The sequence below is a fragment of the Camelus ferus genome, chromosome 32 (assembly GCF_009834535.1).
Source record: "Camelus ferus isolate YT-003-E chromosome 32, BCGSAC_Cfer_1.0, whole genome shotgun sequence".
NCBI classification, from domain to species: Eukaryota; Metazoa; Chordata; class Mammalia; order Artiodactyla; family Camelidae; genus Camelus; species Camelus ferus.
Genome location: NC_045727.1, coordinates 12,681,916 through 12,709,260, shown reverse-complemented (window position 1 = coordinate 12,709,260; position 27,345 = coordinate 12,681,916). Strand labels below are relative to the sequence as shown.

The 27,345-nt window shown below is 44.9% G+C and overlaps 1 protein-coding gene across 9 annotated transcripts in view; it reads left to right on the top strand.

The window, feature by feature from the left end:
* Positions 1 to 27,345, top strand: part of DEPDC5 (DEP domain containing 5, GATOR1 subcomplex subunit) — an 89,251-nt gene that overhangs the window by 8,207 nt on the left and 53,699 nt on the right. For all 9 annotated transcript variants that reach the window (XR_004316684.1, XR_004316683.1, XM_032471708.1 and 6 more), the window contains 16 exons: positions 4,068 to 4,137; positions 5,236 to 5,314; positions 6,207 to 6,268; positions 10,555 to 10,624; positions 10,949 to 11,021; positions 12,827 to 12,930; positions 13,204 to 13,278; positions 14,764 to 14,898; positions 15,685 to 15,746; positions 15,890 to 15,963; positions 16,623 to 16,692; positions 18,343 to 18,379; positions 18,894 to 19,014; positions 21,330 to 21,550; positions 24,244 to 24,447; positions 26,311 to 26,446. Coding sequence is in view for 7 of the 9 variants with exons in the window: in XM_032471708.1 (XP_032327599.1) it covers positions 4,068 to 4,137; positions 5,236 to 5,314; positions 6,207 to 6,268; positions 10,555 to 10,624; positions 10,949 to 11,021; positions 12,827 to 12,930; positions 13,204 to 13,278; positions 14,764 to 14,898; positions 15,685 to 15,746; positions 15,890 to 15,963; positions 16,623 to 16,692; positions 18,343 to 18,379; positions 18,894 to 19,014; positions 21,330 to 21,550; positions 24,244 to 24,447; positions 26,311 to 26,446 (1,593 nt within the window). In the remaining 2 variants the exon portion in view is untranslated. The remainder of the gene's footprint in view (positions 1 to 4,067; positions 4,138 to 5,235; positions 5,315 to 6,206; positions 6,269 to 10,554; positions 10,625 to 10,948; positions 11,022 to 12,826; positions 12,931 to 13,203; positions 13,279 to 14,763; positions 14,899 to 15,684; positions 15,747 to 15,889; positions 15,964 to 16,622; positions 16,693 to 18,342; positions 18,380 to 18,893; positions 19,015 to 21,329; positions 21,551 to 24,243; positions 24,448 to 26,310; positions 26,447 to 27,345) is intronic.

Genomic DNA, 27,345 nt, shown 5'->3' with positions numbered 1-27,345 from the left:
CAGTAATTGCACTACAGATAGTGTTTGAGGTGCATGGGAGTCTGTATAATGAAATACATGGTAGCTTAAAACATTAGGTGGTTGTAACAAACCCCCAAACCCCACAATGCACTAGCGCAGTATTAAGGTGGGCGGGCATTGCTGGGCCGCCTGGTGTTCTCTAACAAAGACGGTCTACACTCACAATCTTAGAACTGGAAAAAGCCTTAGATGAATATGTATTTAATCAAACCTGCCTGTTTTATAGATTAAGAAAAAAAAAAGTCACTTTCTTTTCCTAACTTCACGAAGAAAGGCAAATTTCAAAAAAAAAAGGTGCTCTGGGCCTTGTATAAGAAACAAATAGTCATAATAAATTATTAAAGAATTTCTTTGTCATTTAGTCTTTTACTCTGGTAATTTAGTCAACAGTTAAGGACTTAGACAGTTTCATTACCTTGAGGCTCTGCCTGGGAAACATTATCTTTCCTTAAAGAGAAACATTTTTATTTTCTCTGAGTAAATTCACAATGTATTCTTAAAAAAAAACCCCAAAAAACAAAAAACCAAAAACCTCCAAAATCAATATTTTAAAAAATTAAAGAAATTTTTAAAAGAAAAATATTGCACTGATATCTATCTCCTAACGATTAGTAGGCTGCTTTTTTAAAATTTGAACTTAGATAAGTCAGAGAAAGACAAAGACTGTATGATATCACTTGTATGTGGAATCTAAAAAACATAACCAACTACTGACTATAACAAAAAAGAAGCAGACTCAGATACAAACTATTGGTTACCAGTGGAGAGAGGGAAAGATAGGCATGGGGGCTAAGAGGTACAAACTACAATGTGTAAAATCAGCTGCAAGGGTATACTGTACAACGCTGTGAATACAGCCAATATTTTATAATACCCATAAGTGGAGTAGAACCTTTAAAAATTATGAATCACTGTAGTATATACTTGTAACATATAATATAATATTATATACAAACTATACTTCAGTAAAAAATAAATATTAAAAAAATTGAATTTAGAAACCTACTCTATTTAATATCATTGTGAAGAGATCCCATTTTCCCAGGTACAGTTTTGGGGACTGCCAACTAGCTACTGGTTTTATTTTTTGTTGTTTCTTTTTTTTTTAGGTTTTTTTTTTTTTTTTTTTTTTACTTAAGTTTTTTTTCTGACTCACACTCCAGAGGGAGCAATACTGAGTAACTTCTGGCTCTGCCTTCCCAGCTGTACGGGAGCAGACAGATCTGTTTGAGAATCACACTTAAAGCTCATGGGAGCATGCAGTTTGGTGTTTTCCTGCTCGATCCGCCTCCCTGCAAAGGAGCTTCTGGAATCTTCTCTGATGAGCTCTGATTCTGTGGTGGCCGTTCTCTTAACACATCTGCCCTGATTGTAGAATTAATATGATCAAATACCCCTTGTTCAGCACTACTAGGGATCAGGCAAATGCTAAGTGTTTTACATATGAAGCATGCTCAGGGGAGACAGTCTGAAAAACAGAATAAAGAAGCAGAGGAAAAAGACATATTACTACTCAGAAGCAACCACTGTAAACATAGTTCTGTCAAAATATTCTGTACTTTTTCCCCTTTTAGCTTGAGACCATATAGTAGGTTTAATTTTATATACTGTTAAAAAAAATCCCTCTAAAACCTGTTTTTATACTTGAAAAATACATATTTATTTTAGAAAATTTGGATAACACATATAAAGAAGAAAGTTTAGAATAGTGTAAAAGCCAGCCACCTACAGATAACTGCTGTTAAGTTTTGGTGCAACCTTCCAATACTTTATTTTCACATGGACACGCACGCACACACGCATGTTTACTCAGATGATGATACCGTGTATACTATTTCGTATCCTTTTTTCTGCTTAAAAGCCTAGATACGTTTCCGGTGAAGTTAAAACTCCTTGTAAGCATTATTTTAATGGTTCCATGAAATTCTGTTGTCTGGATTCAGCATCATGTACTTAACTGGTCTGCCATGGCTGGACACTTAGGTTGTTCAAAGGTGGGTTAATGTAAATGACACTGCAGTGACCATACTTTGCACTTACTTTAACTTTTTATTCACAGGATGATGAAATTTAGTTGTAAAGGATAGTGCAGGTCCCTGACCCTCAACAGCTCATTTGATAGGAAAGTGACCTGCCCAAGAAGTCCCTCCATAGATGAAGGCCCAGTGCCCACCCACTCCCCCCATCATCTTCATCCTGGTCTAGGGCTTGGTCTCGGGTTGTGTTCTGGAGGGGTGTGGATTTTGCAGTTGCATCTGTCAGTGGGATTTCTTTCTCCTTTGAGCCTGTAGAAAACAGAGGGGGCCTGTCTTGGGGCCATGCTCAGTTCCTGTTTGGATAAGGGCAGGTTACAGGCTGAGGAGCAAAGGTCAAGACTGCATTTGTGTGTGTGTGTGTGTGTGTGTGTGTATTTCATAGAGAACCATTTCCATAGGAAGGTTGATAACTGTCTGGCGGCTCACCAAGTCCTCTCCTTTACAGAATCTCACTGGATCTTCCCAGGGGCTCTGGAAGAGGGATCGGGCAGGATTCTTATTAACCACATTTACCAATTTTTTTTTTTTTTTTGACTGAGGCTCAGGAAGGTGATGGCTTGACCTCCATAGGGAGTGGAGGCTCAGGACTCTAAGCCCCAGTTTTTTAACACCGCTTTGTCTGTACACCCTAGTAGAAGTTGGAGAAGGAGCTCGTTTTAGAGGTCTGGTTAATGTAGCATTCAGTAGCTTGTGTGCAGAGTACTTCCTCATAGATCATGGGAACATCAGATCGTTCCTTATAATGTTAAAGGAAAGGAGGTCCCTTTCCAGGTCAGGCTTGCTGTCATTGTCCACTCACAGACGGACCTGGGCGAAGGAATGCCAGGAAGCACCCCTCTTGGTGAAAGCAGAGCTGGGGCCCTGAGAAGTGTATTTGAAGAGCATGGGCTTGGTCCTTCCATCTTCATTTTACAGATGGGAGGGAGGCCCAGGGAGGCTGGCTGATTGTTGTTTCCCGGGTAGCCTGAGCTGCAACTCATGGTACACATTTTCCTAGCTTTTATTTTATCTTGTCCTCTTTTTTTTTTTTAAATGAGGACTGATTGCTTAGGGCCAGGCAGGCAGCTGCATTGGGATTGGCAGAAGAGAAGGTCGAGTGGTTGGTTGAGGTAACAGCTACCACTTCCCCCGCCCCCGGTACAGCACTCAGCGCTCACGGTCACCGCTGTATCCGTTCCTTCTAATACACAGAGCCCCTAGTACTGTTGGTTGAGTGCCTCCTATCCCAGCACTGTCTGAAGATTATCTGGTTTAATTTAATTCTCACAACAGCTCTGGAAAGTAGGTATCATTATCTCATTTTTTTAGATGAGGACCCTGAGTCTGGCAGAGTTATTCCCCCATGACCATTCAGCTAATGAGTGATGCTCAGAATTGAAATCCCTGCCTAGACTGGTTCCACTCCAGGCTGGTCAGCTCCGAAGGCCATGCTCTTTGAACTGTTGTATCCACTTCATGCCCTTAAAAAGATGCAGAGAGGGAAAAAAAATCAAGCCCTCACAATGCAATACCAAGCTGACATGAAGATTTTTCAGGAGAATGGCCCTCCTTTGAATAGTCCCTTCCTGCCTCCTGACTGCTTGCCTTCTAATCTGATATTGAGATGGATTTTGATTCTGTTGCAGCTTATTGTCTCAGAGTTGGGTTAAGCAATGGGTTCATCAGTGCTTCTGAGCTGTTTCTGGGACAGGGACCCTTTTGAGATTTGACAAAAGGTACATTTCTGTGCTCAGAAAAGTTTGCATCATTTCAGAGGGTTCATGGGTTCCCCAGAGCCCTTCCTTAGACCCACAGGTTTTTGTATGGACCCCCAGATGAAGAGCTCTGGTTGCACAGATCCAGTACACTGAGAATTCTTTATCTTGTGGCATCTGTTCATGGCATTCTGGAAATCTCGAACTGGCCAGGTGATCTGGGTGTAAATAATAGAGTAGAGTGAGTAGAGTGAGCCACACTTTTTGGTTTAAGTAGGACCTGTAATAATGTGTGTGTGTGTGTGTCTCCTTTCAGGGCACAGGCTGGTGAACTGTGGGTCAAGAATGAGAAAGTCATGTGTGGTTATATCAGCGAAGATACAAGGGTAAGATTGAGAAAATGCCTTTCTTGGTTTTGTTTCCTTGCGCTGTTGTAAGTTGTTAAACCAAAAGTGAAACAGAGAAACAAGCAAAAACTTGGTCTCATGTTCAAGCTACTATCTGCCCAGCAGGACAGTATTGTAATGTAGTCAGGGACTCCTGAAATTCCAGTGTTTTAGAGTTGCCTCTCTCCACTTTGAGGCTGATCTTCATTTGCTTCTATTTAATATCAGACGTGGAGATGGCACGTCTAGCTTGCAGGCTTTATGCCCACTAATACCCAGCAGAAGTTAAAAGTCGGGAGAAGATAGTGTTGGTTAACAGGAAGAGAGACCTTTGCCAAGGAATCTCCTCCTGTGACTGTTCCAGTTGGGAAAATCCAAACAGCTGTGAATGTTACCCACGCTGGTGAAAGCACCTATCTGCCCTTGCATAGACTCCTAGAGGGTCGGACAGGCTCTTCCCCTCATGGCCAGTGGTGCCAGGGATGAAGCTTGCTTTTCTCTTAATGCAATTAAGAGAAATCTTCCAGCAGTGCTTTTTTTTTTTTGGTGGTAAAAACATAAAATTTACCATTATAACCATTTAAAAAATATTTTTATTATTATTGTATTATTTATTTTATTTTGGTGGGGGGAGGTAGTTAGGTTTGTTCAATTTTAGAGGAGGTATTGGGGATTGAACCCAGGACCTCACACATGCTAAGCATGCACTCTACCACTTGAGCTATACCCTCCCCTCTGTAACCATTTTTAAGTATACAGTTCAGTAGGGTTAAGTATGTTTACGTCATTATAAAACCTTTTCATTTTGTAGAACTGAAACTCTCCAGAACCTTTTCATTTTGTAGAACTGAAACTCTATGCATTATTGCTTTTTTTTTTTTTTTTGATTGAAGTATAATCAGTTTACAATGTTGCATCAATTCTGGTGGACAGCATAATGTTTCAGTCATATATATACATACATATATTCCTTTTCATATTCTTTTTCGTTATAGGTTATTACAAGGTACTGAATACATTTCCCTGTGCTGTACAGTAGGAACTTGTTGTTTATCTCATTATTGCTTTTTAATGCAATTGTGTTTTTGTTTATTTCAGGTGGTGTTCCGTTCTACGTCGGCTATGGTTTACATATTTATTCAGATGAGCTGTGAAATGTGGGACTTTGATATTTATGGTACTTACTGTTCCTAAGTACTGATTGTCACTGCTAATCAGGAGATATTTATTCCCCCCAAGCTGGTATCATTTACAGTAAGCTCTTGACAGTCTCTAAAGGTATATCCTGAGATCTTTACAAACCCTCAAATGCTGAAATAAATAAATAAAAATAAGTAAATATTTTACAGGTTGTGCATATAGTGAATTACGTGAAATGTAGTAAAGTATTAATGAAAAATCTGAATTCTCAGATCTCTAATCTGTAAGTATAGGATCAAAAGCCATAGAGAAGTGACTCTGTGGCTAAGAACCAGTACTTTCTTTGGTATCTTTCATTTCTTGTTTTAGCACTCATAGAAATCACCAAGTTTGTCTCATTTTGTTAAAGTTACTACACAATAAGAAAATGATAAAGTTGCTGTGAGGTGTGGATACCATGTCTGACACACCAGCCTCATGATGCATGCAATTCAAATTTGTGTTTGGGAAAATTACAAAGTAATATTCACTGTGGGTCATCATAGCATCTCAGGAACAACAGAAACTGCAAATGTAGTTAAGTGAATGCCTGGGGTCCACCAGGTCCATCAGATCATCTTCTGACAAGCTTTAAGCATCACTCTGAGAGTAATTAGAAGTTTGATGCTTCTCTCATTTTGAAGATATATTGTAGTTTTCAATCATCAAAGCTTTTTCAATCTTGCATTTTATCTTGAAGCCATGACTGTTTACTGAGTGAGGCAAATATTAAATTTGGCTGTATAGAAAGTCTAGGCTTAAACCACTTTTATGATTGTGTTTTAGGGTATAGCAGAACCCACTTTCTCTTTGACTAGTCCGATTCCTGTTACTTTATTGAGAGAAGAAATTGTAAGCAAGAAATAAACCCTCTTCTCGTTTCTTTTCAGGGGATCTGTATTTTGAGAAAGCTGTGAATGGTTTCCTTGCTGATCTCTTTACCAAATGGAAGGTATGTTTCTTCTTGTGCACTAAGTCTCGTTGAATAAACATTATTCAATGAATATTTTTAAAATGTACAATTTCTATTAAGCTGCATTTAATTGAAGTATCTTAGCTAAAGCCTAAACTGATAAGACTCTAGATTTCAATTACCTTAGTCACCTCAACATGATAAAGGGCATTTATGAAAACGCCACAGCTATCGTCATACTTAATGGTGAAGGACTGAAAACTTCCACCTTTAAGATCAGGAACAAGCTAAGGATGCTTGCTTTCACCACTTGTATTCAGCGTTGTGCTGGAAATTCTAGCCAGAGCATCTAGACAAGAAAAGGAAATAGAAGTCATCCTTACTGGCAGAGAAGGAAAGCTATCTCAGTCACAGATGTAGAAAATCCAAAAAAATCCACCAAGAAACTATTGTAGCTAATAAACAAATTCAGCAAAGTTGTAGGATACAAAGTTCAACACACAAAATCAATTGTGTTTCATCCACAATGAACAATCTGAACAGGAAATTAAAACAAGGTATTAAATTTTAAAAAGGGAATTAAATTATAAAAGCAATTACAAGAGCATCAAAGAGAATAAAGGACTTGGGAATAATTTGCCCAAAGAGGTGCAAGATTTGTACACTAAAGTCTACGAAACATTGCTGAAAGAAATTTAAAAGGCCTAAATAAATGACAAACAACCCATGTTCATGGGTTAAGAGACTTAATATTGTTAAAATGGCAATACTACCCAAAGCAAACTATTTGAATATGGTCCATGTCAAAATCCCAATTGCGTTTTTTTTACCAGAGTGGAAAAGTTAATTCTAAAATATATATGGAATTACAGTGGATCCTGAATAGCCAACACAATTTTGAAAAAGAGGAAAGTTGTAGGACTCTGACTTCCTAACATCAAAACTTAACTACAACAAAGGGTAGCCAAAGCAATATGGTACCCACATAAAGACCGACATGCAGATCAATGGAATAGAACTGAGAGTCTAGAGGTCAGCCCATACATCTCTGGTCAGTTGATTTTACACAAGAATAGCAAGTCCATTTGATGAGGGAAGGGATAGTCTCTTCAGCAAATGCTTCTGAGACAAGTGAATATCTATGTGTCAGAGAGTGAATTTGGACCCTTAACTCGCATCCTATACAGAAATTTAACTCCAAATGAATCGGGGACCTGAATACAAGAGCTAAACGGATATAACTCTTAAAAGAAAACATAAGGGAAATTTTTATGACCTTGGATTTGTCAGTGGTATCTCACCTATTACACCAGAAGCACAAGCATCCCAAGGAAAAGTATGTAGTTTGAATTTCATCAAAATTAAAAACTTTTCTGCATCAAAGGACGCTATCAAGAAAATAAAAAGAGCCCACAGAATGGGAGGAAATGTTTGCAAATTATCTTTCTGATGAGAGTGTAGTATTCAGGGGAAAGGGTATAGCTCAAGTGGTAGAGCACATGCTTAGCATGCACGAAGTCCTGGGTCCAATCCCCAGCACCTCCATTAAAAATTAATAAATAAATAAACCTAATGACCCCCCCCGTGCTAAAAAAAAAAAAAGAAAAGAAAAAAGTAGGGTTCTACTCAATTAGCTTTTTTATCTTGGAGAAGTATTCAGTCTCTCTGAGCCTCTGTTTCTCTGTCTGCAAAACAGAGATGGTTATAGTTCCCGCCTCAGGAGGAGTTTGAAAGTACCTGCGCATAGTCAGATCTCAACAGGATCTAGGCCTTGATGGAGGCTAATTTCCATTCTCCTTCCCCAGCTCTAAAGGTCAGAGAAGCAGAAATGTGACACTGGCCCTCAGAGAATCTGTAGGCCTGCTGGGAGCGCGGGGCTGCACGTTTGAAACGTTGGCAAACCAACCATCCTTGTGAGGGGCTGGAATTCTGTTTGCTTCTGAGCTTGGACTTGCATGGCTGAGGAGGGTGTGGGTGGTGGGGAAGGAAGATGGGAGAGTATCTCAAGTGGAGAGAAGCGGGTGAGCCAAGACATGAGATTGTGGTGAAGTCTTCTGTGGCTCCTCGGGGGCTTCGTGTGGGGAGTGGTCAGGTAATGGGATTGGATTAGAAGGAAGGGTCAGGTCAAGCTGAGCGGTGTGGGCTTGATTGCATGAGAAGTGGGAGCCAGGAGAGATTCTCAAGCAGGGGGTCAGTGTGATCAAAGCTGGGGAGAATTTGAGGAAGAGGAGTCCAGTGGCCTGGAGCGGTTTGGTGAAGGGACAGACAGGAAGCAGGCCAGCCAGGAAGCTCCCGCAGTCACCTAGCTCAGGGGTGCCTCGGCCTTTGTGTCTGCCTGAGGCCGGGGTCTGAAGGAAGAGGCAGACAGTGGGGACTGCAGGGAGCCAGGACTTGGGGGTGGGCTGAGTAACGGCCACCTTGCGCTCTGTGATGGCTGTTTCCACATTGGGTCTGTGAAAACCTCCATGTCAGGTCCGGCTCAGTTGTCCTTTAGCTGTCCCCCAACCCCAGATTCTGTGAGCATTTATAGCATCAGATGTAGGGTTGGGAGTTGGCAGAGACCCATGTTAGTGTACAGGAGTTTGAGCTTAGGTTTTGTTTATTTTGTTACAGTCAAGAACTTTAAGCAAGAGCTTGAAACTTAATTAAAATAACTTTATGTAACCACATGGTGTCGATTTAGAACAGTTTGGTGGAGGTTATTTACCCTTCATACACCTATTGAATAGCTTAAAGCTAACCCTGTGGACAGCAGGGCCGAACACGGGAGTTTATGAATTCATTTCTGAGCCCAAATATAGTGGCATGGGGTTATTAGGAGGAGTCCCAGCTGACATTTATTGAGTATTTTGACCCCAGGTATGGCGGTGTGTGTTTTACCCACATTCTCTCACTTAATCCTCTTGTCACTTTTACACGGATGGGGAAAGTACAGCTGAGACAAGTTAGATAACTTGCCATGATCGGTAGCCTGTGAAAGCAGGATTCTAATCCGGTTCCATCCACTCATCCAGTGCCAGCCTGATAGCACAGCTCCGGTGCCATCCTGTCTGTGGTTCTGTAATCTCCAGCCATGTCACCACTGTTGTATGTTATCACACGTGAATTGAGGGTCTCACGGCCCCACACCAGCCTACTGTCAGGCTTTTTTCTTGTATAAAACTTATACCAAAATTGGATGAGTTTGGAGCTGAGTTTGGAGTGCCTAGATGTCCAGTAAATTAGCTGGTGGCTAGTTGGTTGCTCTTGGTTCTGTGGCTTCTGTTTAGGAATCCCTGTCCACCTGAGATACATCTGTGCAAGAGTATGAAGTGGTGTGTAACGCACATCGTGTTGTATTCCTTGTATGGTGGGTGCTCAGTATGCATGGTTGGGTTAGATGTGGGGTTGGTCAGTGTAGGCTCCTTGTTGTCTTCAAAGACCCAGGAGGAACTGAAACTGAGCTTGCTGGCTCACTGGCAAATTTCATGCCATCTGTCAACACCTTATTTCTAGGACACTGATCTCCAGACTCCATAGAAATGGGTTTAAAAAAAATTTTTTTTTAACTGACGTCTAGTCAGTTTACAATGTTATGTTAATTTCTGAAGTACAGCATTATGTTTCAGCCATACGTACACATACATAGATTCCTTTTCATATTCTTTTTCATTATAGGTTACTAAAAGATATTGAATATAGTTCCCTGTGCTCTACAGTAGAAACTTGTATATCTATTTTATGTATAATAGTCAGTGTCTGCAAATCTTGATCTCCTGATTCATAGAAATGTTTTTTCTCACTATTCCCCATCCCAGTCCAAAGGCGATTCCTTATCTTGGTTTCAACTTAAGCAGTAATTCTCATCCTGTGGCCCTGGTCATACGTGGGAGTGTCTTTGATTCTTACACCCACCACCATGGGTTCTGTTCTTCCCTAACCTACAGTTCTGAAGAAATTAGAGAACACTGTGAAGCAGGTACAGATACCACGATCCTTTGACAATGGGCAGATCTATCTGTTTCATGCCCTCTCAGGAGCTGGGAGACAGTGACCCAAACTTACGGGTGACTTGCAGTTTTTAAAACACTTTCCACATTCCTGGGACTTGAGGTAACTTGCTCAAGGTCATGTGGTGGTAAGTTTCAGAGCCAGAAGTCAGTCTGGGCTGCCTGACGCCGCAGTCCTCTGTCCACCACGCCACGCGGCCACAGGAACGTGGTGCCATCCTGTGCCGTGGGCTGCCTCCGAGCCTCCCAGAACGGAGAGTGTACGTTCATGCAGGCTGCCTCACAGCACGGTGAGTGGCATAGACTTGAGCCCTCTTTTTCTCTGCTCATGCCCAGGAGAAGAACTGTAGTCATGAAGTGACAGTGGTCCTTTTCTCTAGGACTTTCTACGATGCAAAATCTCTTGGTGAGTAAGTTATTTTTTTGTGAAGCTTTTCACACGCCCATCCTCACTCCTTCCCTGTCATTCTCTTCCTTTTGGCATTGCTCCATCTTTCCCACCTTGTCTATTGTGGGGACAGGGTAACATGGAAAATGACACTGTTCATTAGCAGATACAGGAAGTCTGTGGGCCTCGATTCAGCTTAAAGCCAACTTAATAGACATAAAATTGTCTCTGTGTGTGTGTCTGTTTCTGCGTGTGATGCAAATCCTTGACTCAGAAGGGGGAGCAGAGAAACTGAATTTCTCTTTTCAATCTGATCTGCATATGTTGTTTTCTCTCTTTCAGATGAATTTCCTGAAATAAACCGAGCCTCAATTAGGCAGGATCACAAGGGGCGATTCTATGAAGACTTCTATAAGTACGTTTGGGTGCTTTGCTATGCCTTTTCTCCCCCCTCCTTTGGTTGTTTTTTTCCTAACTTAAAAAAAAAATAAATCTTTTTACTTTGGAATAATTTTAGGTTTACAGAGTAATTGCAAAAATAATACACAGGGTTGCCATATACTTTTCACCCAGCTTTCTCTGTTAACAGTTCCTAACTGAGTACATTTGTCAAAACTGCGAGGTTAGCATTGGCAGTTTTTTCTAATTTAAAAAATTCTCTACATATCACTGTGCTAACTAGACAGATACACAATGATGCATCCCTGAGTGCTTTTCTGCTTTCTTTCCATTAAAAAAAAAATTAAGACTTTTTTAAAGAGCAGTTTTAGTTACACAGCAAAATTGAGAGAAAGGCATGGATATTTCCCATATACTCCCTTCCCCTACACATGCTTGCTGTCCCCCACCCAGGGATCAACATTCTTCATCAGAGTGGTGCATTTGTTGCAGTTAATGACCCTACAGTGACACACTGTACACTGAAAGTCCCTGGTTTACCTTAGGGTTCACGTTGGTGCTGTCCATTCTGTGGGTTTGGACAAATGTATAACGGCATGTCTCCATCATCACAGTATCATGCGGAGTATTTCCACTGCCCTAAAAATTCTCTTGTGCTCCACCTGTTTGTTCCTTCCCCCACCTCCATCCCCTGGCAACTGCTGGTCTTTTTAGAGTCTCCACAGTTCTGCCTTTCCCAGATTGTCATATGGTTGGAATCATTCATACAGTGGCATCTTCCACTTAGTAACATGCATTTAAGGTTTCTTCATGTGTTTTCATGGCTCAGTAGTTCACTTCTTTTTGGTGCCTAATAACAGTCCCTTGCCTAGATGGACCACGGTTTATCAATTCACCTGCTGAAGGACATCTTGGTTGCTTTCAAGTTTGGACAGTTGTGAATAAACATCTTTTCTTTCTTCCTCCCTCCCTCCCTCCTTTTCTTTTTGCATGTGGGTGTCCAGTTGTTCCAGCATCATTTGTTGAAAAGACTGTCTTTGCTGCATTGTATTAGCTTTGCTCATTTGTCAAAGATCAGTTGACTATATTTCTGAAGGTCAATTTCTGGGCTCCCTGTTCTGTTCCAGTGATCTTTTTGTCTGTTCTTTCACGATATCACACTGTCTTGATTGCTGTGACTTTGTAGTAAGTCTTGCAGTTGGATAGAGTCAGTCCTCCAACTTTATTTATGTCCTTCAGTGTTGTGTTGGCTATTCTGGGTTCTGTGTGTTTCTCTAGGATAAATTCCTAGTGTTAAAATTGCTAAACTAATGGAAATGTATATTTTTCTTTTTAAATTTAAATTTTTTGGAGTATATTCACATGGTTCAAAAGTTTAAAGGTTCAGAAAGTATACAGTAAGCAGATTCCCCCCCCATCTCTTTCCACTGGTTTATTTCCCTGACCTAGATATGGTTATTGGCCATCTATGTAAACCATATATATGAGTGTTTACTTCTTAGGCTTTTCTTATATGCCACCTAATTGTAATTCAGTCTGAAAGAATGTTCATCTTCCTGTTCACACTGAGCATTAATGTAATCTGAAGGCAATTTTGAAATATTTTCGTATTTTTGATTTTCCATCTCTGTGACTCTTGATGTGATTAGATTTCTTTGCTAATGCTCACCGAATGCATCTGACTTTCTTACATACTGTTGTATGATAAATCACCACAGCTCTGGGCACCCCCTTCTCCTTTCCTTGAAACCCCTGCACGGGACCTCATGTCCTGTGCTCAATAGCTGCTCGATGCCTGTCTTTTGATGGCGCTCCTTTCAGAGTGGTGGTGCAGAACGAAAGGAGAGAAGAGTGGACCTCACTCCTCGTGACCATCAAAAAACTCTTCATCCAGTATCCAGTGTTGGTGCGACTGGAACAGGCAGGTACTGCACTGATGTGTCGGAAGGGAGAGGAGGCGGAGGACGGAGACTGGGGGCCGAAGAGGTTCACGCCCATTTGCCTTCCAGCGCTGTGTGTCGTCTCTGCTTCTGGTCGGGTCTCTGTTTCGGGTTGGGTCACGTTGTTCGTGATGTGGGCAGTAGGTTCAGTCATGTCCCTTCTGCAGGGTGGGGGCCTGTGGAGCCAGGCACCATCTGCTTGTTTTTGAAGAATCTATCTTTCATGAGATGTCCCTTCTGTCGTGTCTTTTGCTCCAGAGGGCTTTCCCCAAGGAGACAATTCTACCTCAGCACAAGGAAACTACTTGGAGGCCATCAACCTGTCGTTCAATGGTGAGTCAGGCCGCCAGCCGTGGTGAGCAGGCACCTTGCTCATCCCAAGGCTGTGAACTTGCTTTTACTAAAGTCCAAAGACCCGGACCTATCTGGTGATGCCCCCCGACCCCCAAATTAACTGAAAGCAGTGACTTCTGATTGGATGGTTTCAATGGCCACCATTTATTTACTCTTGGGTCTCCTGTCGGGAATTAACGTGTTCTCCTCTGAGTCTCACGGTGGTCCCGGAGTAAAGAGCTGCAGGGAGACTTCCTTGGGCTCTTTGTTTTCCTAAAAGCTGTATTCTTATTTTCCACGCCATCCAAGCTCTCAACGGTTTCTAGGTAATTTTTTTAACCTATTTTTTAAAAAATTACAACAGGAACCCATGTTCCTAGAATTCAAATAATAGAGAGGTATATCAAGTAAATCTGAAAATTTCTCCCCTCCTTCCGCTGTCTGTCCCCTTCTAGGAGGGAGCACTGGGAACAGTGTGGTGTGATTTCTTCTAAATGTCTGTCCCTGCATTTTTATATTAGCTACATTTTTATGTTTCTCTTTTTTGCAAATAACAGAAACCTACTTAATTCAAACAAAAAGGGAAATTTACTCTAAGGATACAGGGGCTCGTGGGGCAGCCAAGAGAGGCTTAAACTCTTGCTGGAGGAGGTGGGGACGGGGGTGGCTCTGGGAACCACAGCAGCGGGATTTCTCAGAGCCGAGTTCGGCTCCCAGCACCCCAGGCTCTGCTCACCGTTCAGGCTGCCATGTGCCAGCCCTGGGAGGTTGTCTGTCTGTCACTGGCCACTGACGGAAGAGACGATGTGTCATCGCTTCACAGTGTGTGTCACTTGTCCCTGTGTCTATACCCGGGTGCTGGGGGTTCTTGAGCACGGGGTCTTTTATTAGTAAACCTATTGTCATATTTGAATAGCACTGATTTTCATAATAAGAATTGCACAGGCCAGAAATAAGAATTAATGTGCCAGATTTACAAAACATCACAAGATTCTGGTCCATTCTCTTACATACTGTCTTCAATTTATGTGTGTGAGGATTGTGTGCTTAGCACACACGAGGTCCTGGATTCAATCCCCAGTACCTCCGTTAAAAAAAAAAAAAACTAATAAATAAATAAGTAGACCTAATGACCTCCCCCTACACACACAAAAAATTAAATTTATGTTTGATTCTTCTACGTTTCAATACAGACCCATTTATGGATGGTTTAAGCTAATGACATGAAATTTGCGCATTTAAGGCTTCACGGGGCACGTGTTAGGCATCGAAGAGGGGGACCGGCAGGGGCGACAGGGATGTGGTCCTGGGTTCAGGCAGCTGTGAGAGTAGAGGGGGAAGGACAGACATGCACTCAGGTCAGATGTGACAGTTGTGCTGATAGAAACATGGACAAAATGTCCAGGAGCCCGGAGATGCTTGCCACTGGTTGGTTTCTGAAAAGCTGTAACGTCTTCACGGGAGGACCTTCTGCTTTGTTTCAAGTGTTTGACAAGCACTACATCAACCGCAACTTTGATCGAACTGGGCAAATGTCGGTGGTGATCACGCCCGGGGTGGGTGTGTTTGAAGTGGACCGCCTGCTCATGATCCTGACCAAGCAGCGGATGATAGACAACGGTAATGCTGCTGGGCCCGGCTCTGTGTCTGTGTGCTAGTAGCATGACTTCCCTCAGGGCTCCGAGCATCTGGGATCCAGGGTTGAGAGTCCCGTGGTCTGTCGGGTGGGACGCACTGGGTCATCCACAGTTAGGCATATTTCCCAATTGCCAGGGTCGGTGTTTGGCTGTATCTTACTTCTCTCTGAAGGACATAACTGGTACTCTGAGTTTCCCAAACATATTTCACTCTGGAGAGCCCTTTTTGGTGGTTGTTTCCAGGAGCCAGTGTCCATCAGCCCATCCTGGGAAGTGCCCTCAGTCACCTTGTCCCACCTGCCCTCCATGCTGTGCCGTGCATCCCCGACTTGTACCCCCCCCCCCCCCAGTTTGATTTGTGTTCCAAGAAAATGGAGTTGGGAACGGAAATCCTGACAGCAGTAAAGCTCTGTTAAGTGATGGGGCTTTTTCCTTCGTACTGAGATGACAAGGTTGCTTTTCCTTTCTGGCCTGGAAACCCTAGTAGCGGAGGCCTGGTGGTCTTACTGACAAATCAGGTCCTGCAGGGCCATCAGAGGCTCACTGTCCAGCACTGATTAGTGGCAGGTGTGATGGAACCTGGTCACGAGGAGACAGAATGCCTCTGTTTATTCTCAGCTGCCTGGGCAGTGCTGGTGAGGTGATAAATCATAGGATGATAAGTTGGCTCTGCATGTACCCTGTACCCTAAGTCACGTCTCTAATAGATTGGGCCACGTATCTCTGCCTCTCCCCCACCCTGCCCAACTTTCTGTCTTTCCTCTTTTAGGAATTGGCGTGGACTTGGTGTGCATGGGGGAGCAGCCACTCCACGCTGTCCCGTTGTTCAAGGTGATTCGATTTTGCATTGCTTACTAAAGGCCAGTTTCCAGCACCAGGGTGATGTCGAGAATAGTTAAAAGCAGACAAGTCGGAGCAGTCCTGGGTCCCACCTGCTCCCCAGCTGACCTCTGCCCTGGCTTGTCCCCTTTCAGCTGCACAATCGGACCGCCCCTCGGGGTTCTCGCCTGGGCGACGACTACAATATTCCTCACTGGATAAACCACAGGTGGGTGAGGTCCTGATAGGCTGTAGGTGATCGGGGTTTCTGTGAAGGTCTCTACCTGCAAAGCAGTGGCAGTGATGTAAGAAGAGTCTGCGGTGAAAAACATAAAAGCAATTTTTAGGACTTATTTCCACAGCTGTTCCCGACTCCTGCAGACCATTGCAGACTGAGCCTGGGCCTGGGCCCCGGCCTCCACATGGGGGAACGTCCCTGCACCTCCTCTTTCCCTGAGCCCCGGCTCCATCTGGGGGAATGTCCCTGCACCTCCTCTTTCCCTGGGCCCCTCTCTCCATCTGGGGGAACGTCCCTGCACCTCCTCTTTCCCTGGGCCCCGGCTCCGTCTGGGGGAACGTCCCTGCACCTCCTCTTTCCCTGGGCCGCGGCCTCTGTGCTCATGCTGATTTCAGCCTGAGGGGGAGATTCTAACCCAGTCAGGAATCGGAACTAGCACACGTGAGGCAGTCTGTGGGAAAGCAAAGAATAGAACAGTAATTTAAAATGTAATTAACGTCTCACTGTAGTTACAGAAGAAAGTTAGGATCAGTGAGGCTGAAGACAAAGGTGTTCACGGGAAGATGATCCACGGCCGGGGTTCCAGCTTTGTCTTGGGGTGTAAAATGAAAGGGGTTTTAGATTAATGACCCTGTTTGTTTCTTTTACAGTTTCTACACATCCAAAAGCCAGCTGTTCTGTAATAGTTTCACCCCACGAATAAAACTGGCAGGAAAGAAGGTAGGTTTCACCCACCAGCAGGGCCCCCGGGGACTGTCACACAGATGTGACAGATGCCCCCTGTACCCCAATGGTCATGCATAGCATTTAAGAAATTTTCCATAGAACTTTACAGTTTTCTACATTAAGTAAATAAACAAGGCAGATCCCAGACTGCAAGAAATGTCTTTGGCCAAAATATAAGAGTTATTTTTATTATAACATGACCAGTTTATTCAGATACTGAGACCACTCAGATGCCAGTGCGGACAAAGACATGGGTACACATTACAGCAAAGGGGAAATGGGATTTTCACAAAGTCACATCTTAACAGCAAAGAAATGCACATTCAGACAAGAATGAGGGTTCTTTTTTTGCTTACCGAATAGGTTTAAAACAAAAGTGATAGTTAGACCAAATGCTAGAAAGTGCGGCGACGTCTGTGCTTGAGTACCTACCTGGTTGGTGTGAAACATGAATGGAGAGCAGTCCAGGCACGTGCACCAAGAGTAATGAGAACGTTCATGCCCTTTGACCCGGGGCCCCTATTTTTGATGCTGTGATGTAAGGAAATAATTGAGAATATTGTATTCAAGTAGATCTTGCTCTGGTTCTATTTAAAATAGTGAGAAGTTGAAAACAATAGGGAAATGGCTAGATAAAATGACATATCCACTCGCTGGAATACATCTGCAGCCAATAAAGTGCCCATTTTAGGAACCTGGCAGTGTTTACGATGTAAAGAGAAAAACAGACTGTTTTGTCTGAGGGCCCCACCCCAGGGTGCTCTTATCCGCCTGCCTGTTTCTAGCAGAGCTGAACCCTCCAGTTATCCTGCTGTGGCTGTTACACTAGGATCAGGGCTACCTCTTCCCTTTTTGCAGGGAGGCAGGAGTGAATGTTACTCTTCTAATAGGGGACATACTAGTTTAGAGGAATGTGAGGACTCCCAAAATAGGCTGTGTGAAGTAGGGAAGTGTGGGGAGTGAGGGCTCTGCCCGGAAAGGGCCGTCTCCTGCCTCCTAGGGTTTTGTGCCTTCACCACAACCGGACGAATTTCTCTGCAATGTGATTGTTTTAAAGAAGAAAGATTAAGTGTTGTTACGGAAGGTTAAAGTGCTATGCAAAAGATTTATTTAAAAAAAAAAAAAAGATAGCTCTTTGGGTTTTCTCTCTACCTTTACACCCCATTTCTGCAAATGAGCCGTCTACCTACTGAGTGCTCAGCCCTGGGGGGTGTAGATGGGTGAGAGCGAGTGCCATGTGAAGGGGGCCACATGCAGGGTTGGGGTCGCTGGAACTAACCCTGGGAGGACAGACATACCTGTGGATCAGCCAAGAGTCTGAGGAGCTGGGCCTGGATCCTGGTTCTGCACGTGCTCATGGTGTGACTGGCAGCAAGTCCCTTACTCTCCTAGGACTGAATATCCTCACCTGTAAAGTGGAGCCCATGCCCTAATTGGATAGAGTTGTGAGAGCGAACAGGAGTGAGGTGGGAAGCAAAGGACCCAGCGGGGCCTGATCCCGGGGTGGGGAGGTGTCCGGTGTTCATTATGGGGACGGTGAGGCCTGGCCTCTGCCTGGGGGGCAGCCACCTACATGCTGTGCCAGGTGATGAGTCTGTTCGGGCAGAGGAGAGAGTGTGATCCACTATCTGTTTCATTTTACAGCCTGCCTCTGAGAGAGCAAAGAACGGCCGTGATGCCTGTGAGTATTTTTTTTCTCCTTTCATCACATTTAGAAAGAGCCAGCTCACCACCCTTGGTAACAAGATTGTGTGAGATTGCATAAAAAGTTCACAGCTAAGCAGGGAGACCTGAATCCCCCTTGTGTGACTTTTGGAAGGTCCCTTAATGACCTTGTCTCTTTTTGTCCTGTCAACTGTAAAATGGGTGGTCACAAAGCCTTCGATCAGTTGTAGGGATGGGGTAGAAAGTTTTAAAGGACTAAATGTACATAACAAGATATTTTTAAAGTGGGATCACAGAAGGAAATGCTGCCATCACCCTGCCTTTATTTAGTGCTAGTAAATAGTAATTTCTATATCGCTTTGGCATATGTCATTTAATCTCAGCAACCTGTCACGATGGGGTTCTTAACCCATTTTTGTCATGGGGAGGAGGTGATGATGCCCTGTGCCCTGCGGACCTTGGTGAAGACCATCTGAAGGCATCTGGGGACACGTGTTTTGATGACAGGTTGTGTATGTTGTGTGTTTCAGCTCTGGGGACACCAAAGGAATCCGAAAATGCAATTCCCATCCAAGTTGATTACGACGCTTACGATGCGCAAGTGTTCAGGCTGCCTGGCCCGTCCCGGGCTCAGCGACTCGCCACATGCAGGTTTTCTGCCATGTACTTTGGGGTGGACATAAAAACTGCTTAGGAGAACCTGAGGCCCTGTAGGGACCTGCACGAGAGCAGCCTTGAAAATGTCTTAAATTAAAATTAGCCAGATGGAAGCCGTAGTCTGGAGATCGTTAGGAATTCTGTTTTCTGGTTCTCTGGCCTAAGCCGTTTGGTAGCTTGCTTGTTGTGTAGCATTGTCTCCCAATAAGAAGAGCGTTCATCTGCTTCTTCTAGCCAAGAGAAGAGAATTTATGAATTCTGGAACCTTCATTTCTCTGGGCGGCCACTAATATATATATATATATACACAGACATAGATCCCAGGGTCCAGCGTTTCTTTTAGATTTATTATACCCAGAGGGCAAGAGACTTTTCTTTCTTTAATTTCTGTTTTTAAAACTTGCTCCATGGTATTTTGGTCATATACTAGTTTTTCATTGTGACATCAGATTTACCAACATACTCATTTCTGGGTCTCGTGTAAGGAAGCCTTACTCCAGGGTTAGAGACATGTCATATATTTTCTTCTAATACTTCATAGTCTTGTTTTTTATGCTTAGTTCTTTATATAGAATTACTTACTTACTTAATTGAACCAGTCTTTTCTTAGCGGGGAGGTAATTAGGTTTTTATTTATTTTATTTATTTGTTTTAATGGAGGGACTGGGGATGGAACCCAGGATGCTAAGGCATGCTCAACCTCTGAGCTATACCCTCCCCCAGAATTTTTTTTTTTTTATGAATGTGGGAAATGGAGCTCTAGTTTTTTTTCTCCCTAGTTGACCAAGAACCTGAGTCCATTTTCCACTTTTCCAATTGGAAAGATACTGCCACGTTGTGACAGATGGGCTCACAGCGGTCACATGAATGTCTTCTGTCCTCTTCCCTTGTCCCAGCCTCATGTCTCCTCCTGAGAATGTTTAGAGCTCACAGTAGGTGCTGTTAACAGCAGCAACCCTACATGCTGATGACGCCCTGGGGCTCGGTGGTGCATTTCTTCTGAGCGTCTAAGGACGCCTTTGTAGTCCAAGATCCTTGGTTTGCTTTCTTCTGATCAAATGTGGCAAGATCTGGTGTTTCAGAGACTCAGGCTGTGTGTTCCTGGCGGCACAGAAGGTGCCTGATGGGTGTTCTGTCCCCACTCTCAGATATTTGCTGTTGGAACCCTGAACCATGCAGTCAGCCCTGGGGATCTGTTTTCAGTCTTTCCTAACCTCTTCCTTAAAACAAAATCCTTCCGGGTGAAAAGAAAATGGCTCTGATGCTGGAGGGCAGCCCTACTGATGGTTGCTGACTCATTCTGAAGTTTCGCTTCCCCATTGGACTTTCTCCTGATCCATCTTCCCACTGCTTCCAAATGTTTTCCCTCAGGGCATTTCATGTTTTAGTAAGGATATATACTAATTTTTAAAAATTTTTTATTAAGGATTAACTTTAAAACGTTTACATAGACTAGTGTGATGAACAGTTACCAAGGTATTGTCAATTTTGTTTCATCATTTTCCCCACATTTTAAATTTCGCTTGACTATTCTAAAACAGATCTCAGGTATCCTTTTTTTTCATACGTAAATATTTCAGCATATGTCTCTAACAAATTAGAATTTAAAAAAATTTATCACAGTCCCCTTGTTGGTGATAATAAAATTAATATGAATTCCTTAACATCCTCTGCCTGCCAGTCCCTCTCCAGATTTCCCAACTGTCAAAAAAAATGTGGTTTTTAGAGTGAGTTTCTTTGAATCGGGACCTAAAGAAGACGCATTTGTTACACCTCATCATAATGTTTTTTTACGGTGACTGTTGAGTGTCTTGATTTATTCCTTTGGCTGGATATTTCCTTATAATGTTTTAACCTGTCCTGATGTCTCTGAGTTTCCTGTAAACTGGTGATTATCTCCAGAGGCTTGATTAGATTTAGGTTCAAATCTTGGTGCTAGGAGACTTCTCAGGTGGCACTGTGTGCTTTGTCCCAGGTCACATGGTATCACGTCTTGTTGCCCCGTTTTTAGCGACACGAGTTTGGTGGTGGGATCAGGTGGGTTCAGACCAAGCAATGGCTTCTTTCCAGCCCTGGTCCCAGGATTCTGGCCATTCAAGGGCGGTCAGCCATCGCCCCATGTCTCCCACGACGTCTTGATCTGCTCCGGGCAGAGTACCTCCTACATCACTTCTCCCACTCAGATATCACACACGGGGTTTTTGTTATCAGTCTCCCAGGTAGCTTGGGCTGGTGACGCATTGGGGAGTTTTAACTCTGGGTGACACAGCGTCCTTCGCTCGGTGGTGACTTGCTCTCTCGCCGGTCAGGTCTGTGCGAGAGCGGGAGAGTCACAATCGGAAGAGCTCCAGCTCCTGCGACGTGTCCTCCAGCCCGTCCTTGCCTGGCCGTGCGCTGCCCGCTGAGGAAGTGAGGAGCCAGGCTTCTGACGACAGCTCCCTGGGCAGGAGTGCCAACATCCTGGTGACCCCTCACCCCCACCTGCACCAGTATGAAGTCAGCAGCTCCCTGGGCTACACCAGCACTCGAGGTCAGAGGGCAGGGCCGGGCAGGGCAGGAGTTGGCTTCCTTCCTGCAGGAAGGCTGGGGCGGGGGCTCTGGCCAGGGCTGGGCTGTGAGTCCCGCCTCGTAATTGTCCCCAGGTCAGTGCAGTGAGGACCAGCCGCCTCAGCCGTGGCATATGTGTGTGTGACTTAGTTTCGCCTCTGCCCTTTTCCTCTTATCGCTGTAACCGTATACCTTGCTGTGTGCCAGGGCAGGGCTTTTCTTAGGCCTCGGGTCAAAGGTGTTTGCTTATTTCCTCATCATCTCCACTCGAGCCCCTTAAAACAGCCCCGTCCTCTGTTCCGCTTCAAGCCACCTGTAACCCGGCCATGCCCCGAGGAGCACGGGTGCTGCTCTTCCTGCATCTTATCTTGCCCACCCGGCAGTGTCCATGACTGGAGTGTACAGGCCCCTCCTGCCTTTTTGGAAAACTTTGTATTTTGAAGTAATTATGGATTTGTGGGAAGTTGCAAAAAAAAAAATTCCAGGGAGGCCCTGTGTAGCTTTCACTCATTTTCCTGAAGGGTAACATCTTCCATAACCACAGTACAGTGTCAGAACCAGGAACCTGACCTTGTGCAATCCCCAGAGCTTACTCAGATCTCACTAGTTTTACGTGCACTCGTGTGTGTGTGGGTGTATGTGTGAGTATGTGTGTGAGTGAGTGTGTGTGTGAGACTGTGTGTGAGAGAGAGTGTGTGTGTTCCTGCAGAGTTTTACCACATATTGTAGACTTACATAACCACCAGCACTATTAAGATAGAGAACTATCCTGTCACCGCAGGCTCCCTGCTGTTACCCCTTTAGAACCGCACTGTACACACTGTGCCAAGGGCTGAAAAACTTTTGATGATGAGAAAAGTGTTTTTTTTTAAACTGGTTCAAAGTATAAAAAGGAAATTCTGAAAGAGAAAGGAGCAGATGTTTAATTACATGACTATAGAATGACCTGTCACATTAATTAGGCTTCATATTCAAAAGAATTTTAACGCATTTGAAAAGCTCTAGGTTAGCTTTTCCCCATGTGCTGGAAAGTTCTAAGTTGGCATGACAGTTATACTCCCATTTTGCTGAACATACTCTTAGAAAGGTCTGTAGTAAAAGTTAAGTTAAACTAAACATGAATCCTTTTAAACACCTTTTTTCTTCTAAAAGCCAGATCTCCTCTGAGGAGATGAAGTTGGTCTTAATCCAAGTAGCTTTGAAAACAGTTTTCTTAATAAATACCTGAATAGTAGAATTGATTTCATCCTTTAGCGCTATGTGGGAGTTTATTAGAAAAGCCAAAAAGCAATTCATTGGACCAGTGTAAGGCAGTGCCATCTGCTCGGCCTCCGTGTCCAGCTTCTGTTGTATGTGGGGACTCTCACCCGTCTGCCCTCGCCCAGTGTAACATTTCCCCCTTCCTGCACACATTTTTGACTCACTTTATCCCTCAGTCCTATTTCTTATCCTTTTCAAAGCACGTGCTCATCTTTTTTAAAATTAAGTTCTCTCCTTTTATTTCCACGATAACTAACTAGACTATTTCTTTTTATTTTGCAAACCAGAGCATCAATTCCTTGGTTTACAATGAAAAATGCAGCTTTCATGGAGATCTGAATGCTCTCTTGCATGCACTTTGGCTTGAGGAATTAGATATTACTGTATACCAGGTTCTTTGGTAGGCATTGGGTAGATAATGGTGGACCAGATTCCTTGATGCCATTGAATTTACATTTGCTGGACCCACTTTCTAACCTGTATGGTTGCTCAGTGAACATGGGATGCTTACCCGGGGAGTTGATTGTGGGTTTCAGCTCTTTGACCCATTCAGGTTAGGGCCCTCGCTGCCACTGGATGGGACAGGTTGAGTCTGCCATGCCATCTTCTTGCCTGGTCAAGGCTGGATGCATCCATTTCTCCATCCTTTTCTCCCAAGAATTTATTTTTTAACATAGTAACATCTGACTGCTTGTAACTAACAACTGTCCCAGGCCACTGCATCAATGGGAGGGGGTTCTGATCCACCCAGTCTCTCAGGGCTGAGGACTTTTCCATCCTGGGATGCCATGACCATCAACACTGGTCTCCACAGTTGCCACAGCAGGGGAGAAGAGAATGAAGGTCATGCCTAGAGATACTTGTGGTCCAGGCCTTCAGTTGGAGCCTGTCACTTCTCCCTGTGTTCTGTTGGCCGGAACTTAGTTATTTGGACCCAGCACAAAGGAGCTGGAAACTACAGTCCCTTTGTGTGCCTCAGGGGAAAATCAAATAGGTCTAGTGAACACATGAACTGTCTCTGCTAGGGTCTGCCCTTTTGGTCACCAAATATCTATTTGTATTGTTCCTCCCAATACAGAATACACCCATCCCACCCCCAAGGGAGGCAACTCAGGACCCACCGTTGAGTTGCATCCAGCTCAGCGTCCAGGGTCTCCAGGCAATGTGTGGTCCTCCCCTTCAGGGTTGCATGTGGCTTCACAGCCAGGAACTTAGGAACCAGAACCCCCTCCCCCCAAATACTTAAGAAGTAAACAAAGTCAGTATTTCCTGCCTTTATAGTTCGGCGATGTTACTCATGTCCCTAAATGTGCGCCGTCCAAGACCCTTGTCAGCCTTGGCCGATGGGTCTGCTAGTTCTGGTTTCACCGTGACCCTGTGCTCTCTCCCTGGGCCTTGCCTCCGCGGGAACCACAGACGTCCTGGAGAACATGGCCGAGCCGCCGCAGCGGGACTCCAGCGCACCGGGCAGGTTCCATGTGGGCAGCGTGGAGTCCATGCTGCACGTGCGCCCCGGGGGATGCCCGCCCCAGCGGGCGCTGATTAACCCTTTCGCCCCCTCGCGGATGCCCATGAAGCTCACGTCCAACAGGAGGCGTTGGATGCACACGTTTCCTGTGGGTGAGTTGGTTGCTTGGGAAAGAGCCCTGGGCTGGGCCCCCCAGGTCCTGGTCCTCACAGGCCCCCCAGGTCCTGGTCTTCACACCAGTCACCTGCGTGGCCTGGGTCAAGGGTCTCATCTTCTCTGCACCCTGCCTGCCCCTGGGCTTTTGTGAGGATTGTCAAGGACATGCTTGGGAGTGGGCTGTGCAGCTGGCTGGCCGCGTAGACCCAGGGCTCCGTTTTTCCTATTTGAAAGGGCCTCTGTTTGCCACCTGCTTTCTTCCCTGCGAATCGTGTACCTCTCTTGGGTTCACCCCTTCCTTTCCTCGCTGGCTCTGGGCATTGGTATTACTGGCTGGGTTACATGGACTTACACTGCTTTGTTTTATCTCAGGCTCTGACAGCTGGAAGAAAACAGATCTTTTTTTTTTTTTTTTTGAGAAATGGGTGAACTTTTTAATTTTAGCTTAGATAAATTGGGGGAAAAAAGCACAAAATAAATTTTTTTAAAATAATGGGCTACTATACAGAAATAAAGACAGACTACCACCACATCTAAAACTGTTTAAATTTACAAACATAGGGAAAGAAGCTCAACTTAAAAGAGTACTTTCTGAATGATTCCATTATTTAAATAAAGTTCAAAATCAATCGAAACTAAAAAAAAGAATTTTTTTTTTTTTCGAATTCACTGTTTTTCCTAGCCCATCCTTTTTGGTCTGTGTTCTAGCCTAAAGAAGGTGACAGGTTTTCTACAGCTGCGGCTAAAATTAAACTGCAGCTCGATGGGCTCTTACTGGGCTGGGGAGGAACAGATACATTACACTCCAGGTGGTTTTGTGAAGCCGTCCTGCCGAGTGCCTGGATGTGTCTAGTTCTTTTCTTTTGTACTTGCTTTTAGTGTTAAAAGTTAAAATAAGTGAGCAGTGACTCTGGTTCTTTTGGCTGTAATTGGGGGTCGACCCCGAGCCCCTTTCCGCCCCCCTTGTCTCTGCCCCAGTCAGTCAGATGACTTGTTCGCTCCAGTGTCTCTTTCTTCCTGCCCTTGTCCCCACTGGCTCCCTCCGAGTTCTCTTATGAGAACCGTCCGTGTTTCTTCCGTGACTGTCAGCTCCTCTTGCTTCTGGGCTTCATCTCCTGTTACCTGTGACACACACTTTACTAAAACTCAGTGTATTTACTGACTGTTCTGCCTATCTGTCCTTCCAAGAGCCAAGGCCCTCCTCTGCCAGGCTCCCCTCTCCCGTCCTCAGAGGTCCTTCTCTTTCCCAGGCCAACCTGCTGTCTCCTGCTCGTGTTTTGCCCTTTCTGCGTTTGGGGTTTCACCCAGATGTCCTGCTAACCTGGTTTATTAACACTCAGCTCTGCAGCTTCTCATTCTCTGGGAAGCATTTTTCACAGACTTGACCAATTCTGGCTTATCTCCTGCTCAATGTCTGTTTCTCACTGGTGTGTCCTCTGCGTGTGGGAGTCCGAGCTCTTATCGTGTTACCGTCCCATGTGTTAGCAGAGTCATTGGTGTTTCATGCATGTATTCCTTCTCGTTTTGCATGTGTTAATCCTCCTGGAAGGGGCCCTTGCCTCCAATGCTGTTTATCTTTCTTTGCCGTGTCTCAGTTGACATGTGGGAGACAGAGGCTCCCAAGATATTCTTGGGCTGGACAGGATGACACCCCTGAGGCCACAGGAGGATGAGTCTTGCTTGGAAGAGGGGATGTCCCGTCCAGGAGCCAGAGGGTCACGTATATGACATTCCTCTGTGGCATGGTCTTCTTTCAATCTCCCCAACACCCGTGTCCCGGCAGTGGGAAGGAAGGAAGATTGAAGTTAAGCACTGGCTGTCGGGAGGGAGTGATGCTCAGCAGATCTTTGTCTGGGTAGGGCCATCCGGAGAGGCCATCCAGATCCATCACCAGACCCGGCAGAATATGGCGGAGCTGCAGGGCAGTGGGCAGAGGGACCCCACCCACTCCTCCGCGGAGCTGCTGGAGTTAGCGTATCATGAAGCCGCTGGCAGGTGAGGCTGGACCTCGGGCTCTGGGAGGTACCGGGAAGACACCCGGGATGCCTGGGGCGGTGTGTGGGACAGACAGTATGAGGTCACACCGGGGATCCCGGGGCAGGTGTGTGGGACAGACAGTATGAGGTCAGGCCCCTCCTTTGTCAGTGCTGTCCCCTTTCCCGGGCCGAGGGTGTAGCAACCAGCCTGAGGTTTGGCCCAGAGATGTTCCCCTGGCCCTGCTGTAGTTTCTGCTTTCATTCCAAACACGCTTTGAGACCTCAGACATGAGTTTCTTCTGATCCTCAGTCCAGGTACCGAGGCAGGTGGTTTGCACCGTGTGTTTTGGGCACCCAGTCTGTGACTGGTCATTTTGGTCATTGAGAAATTCCACTGTTTGGTTATGAAGAAGTTAATGCTAAAAGCAATGAAGACAAAGTTCTGTGTTTATAGAAATAAGCCTTTTGGAGCCAGAGATCTGTATGTGCTATAGGGCATCCAAAGAGAGTCAGCGTAGGAAGATAGTCACTTAAGCCTTGACCGCGTGAGCCCAGTTACACCTGGACCCAGCATTCCCGTGATGCTTTAGGAAGCACCTGGCAGGAGGCAGTCCTTGGCCCCTTTTCATGGTCCCCAGATCCCACGGGCTGGATGAGGAATACAGGATGGTGAGACTCTCTTGACTAGGTTAACTTGGTGTCTCTATTCAAGCACCTGTCCTCCTGTGGGTGTTAGTGGTGGGATGCGGGGGTTAGGACAGAGAGGCGGGCAGTCTGGCGGGGCAGCAGGGAAGCTGCCAGGGTGCCCGGACAGGAGGCCAGGGCTGGCACGCGCTGAACCACCACATCCTGGCGGCCGTGTGTCCGGCCGGCCAAGTGTTCAGGCCCGTTTGTGATGAAAACCCCCGGGAGACAGGA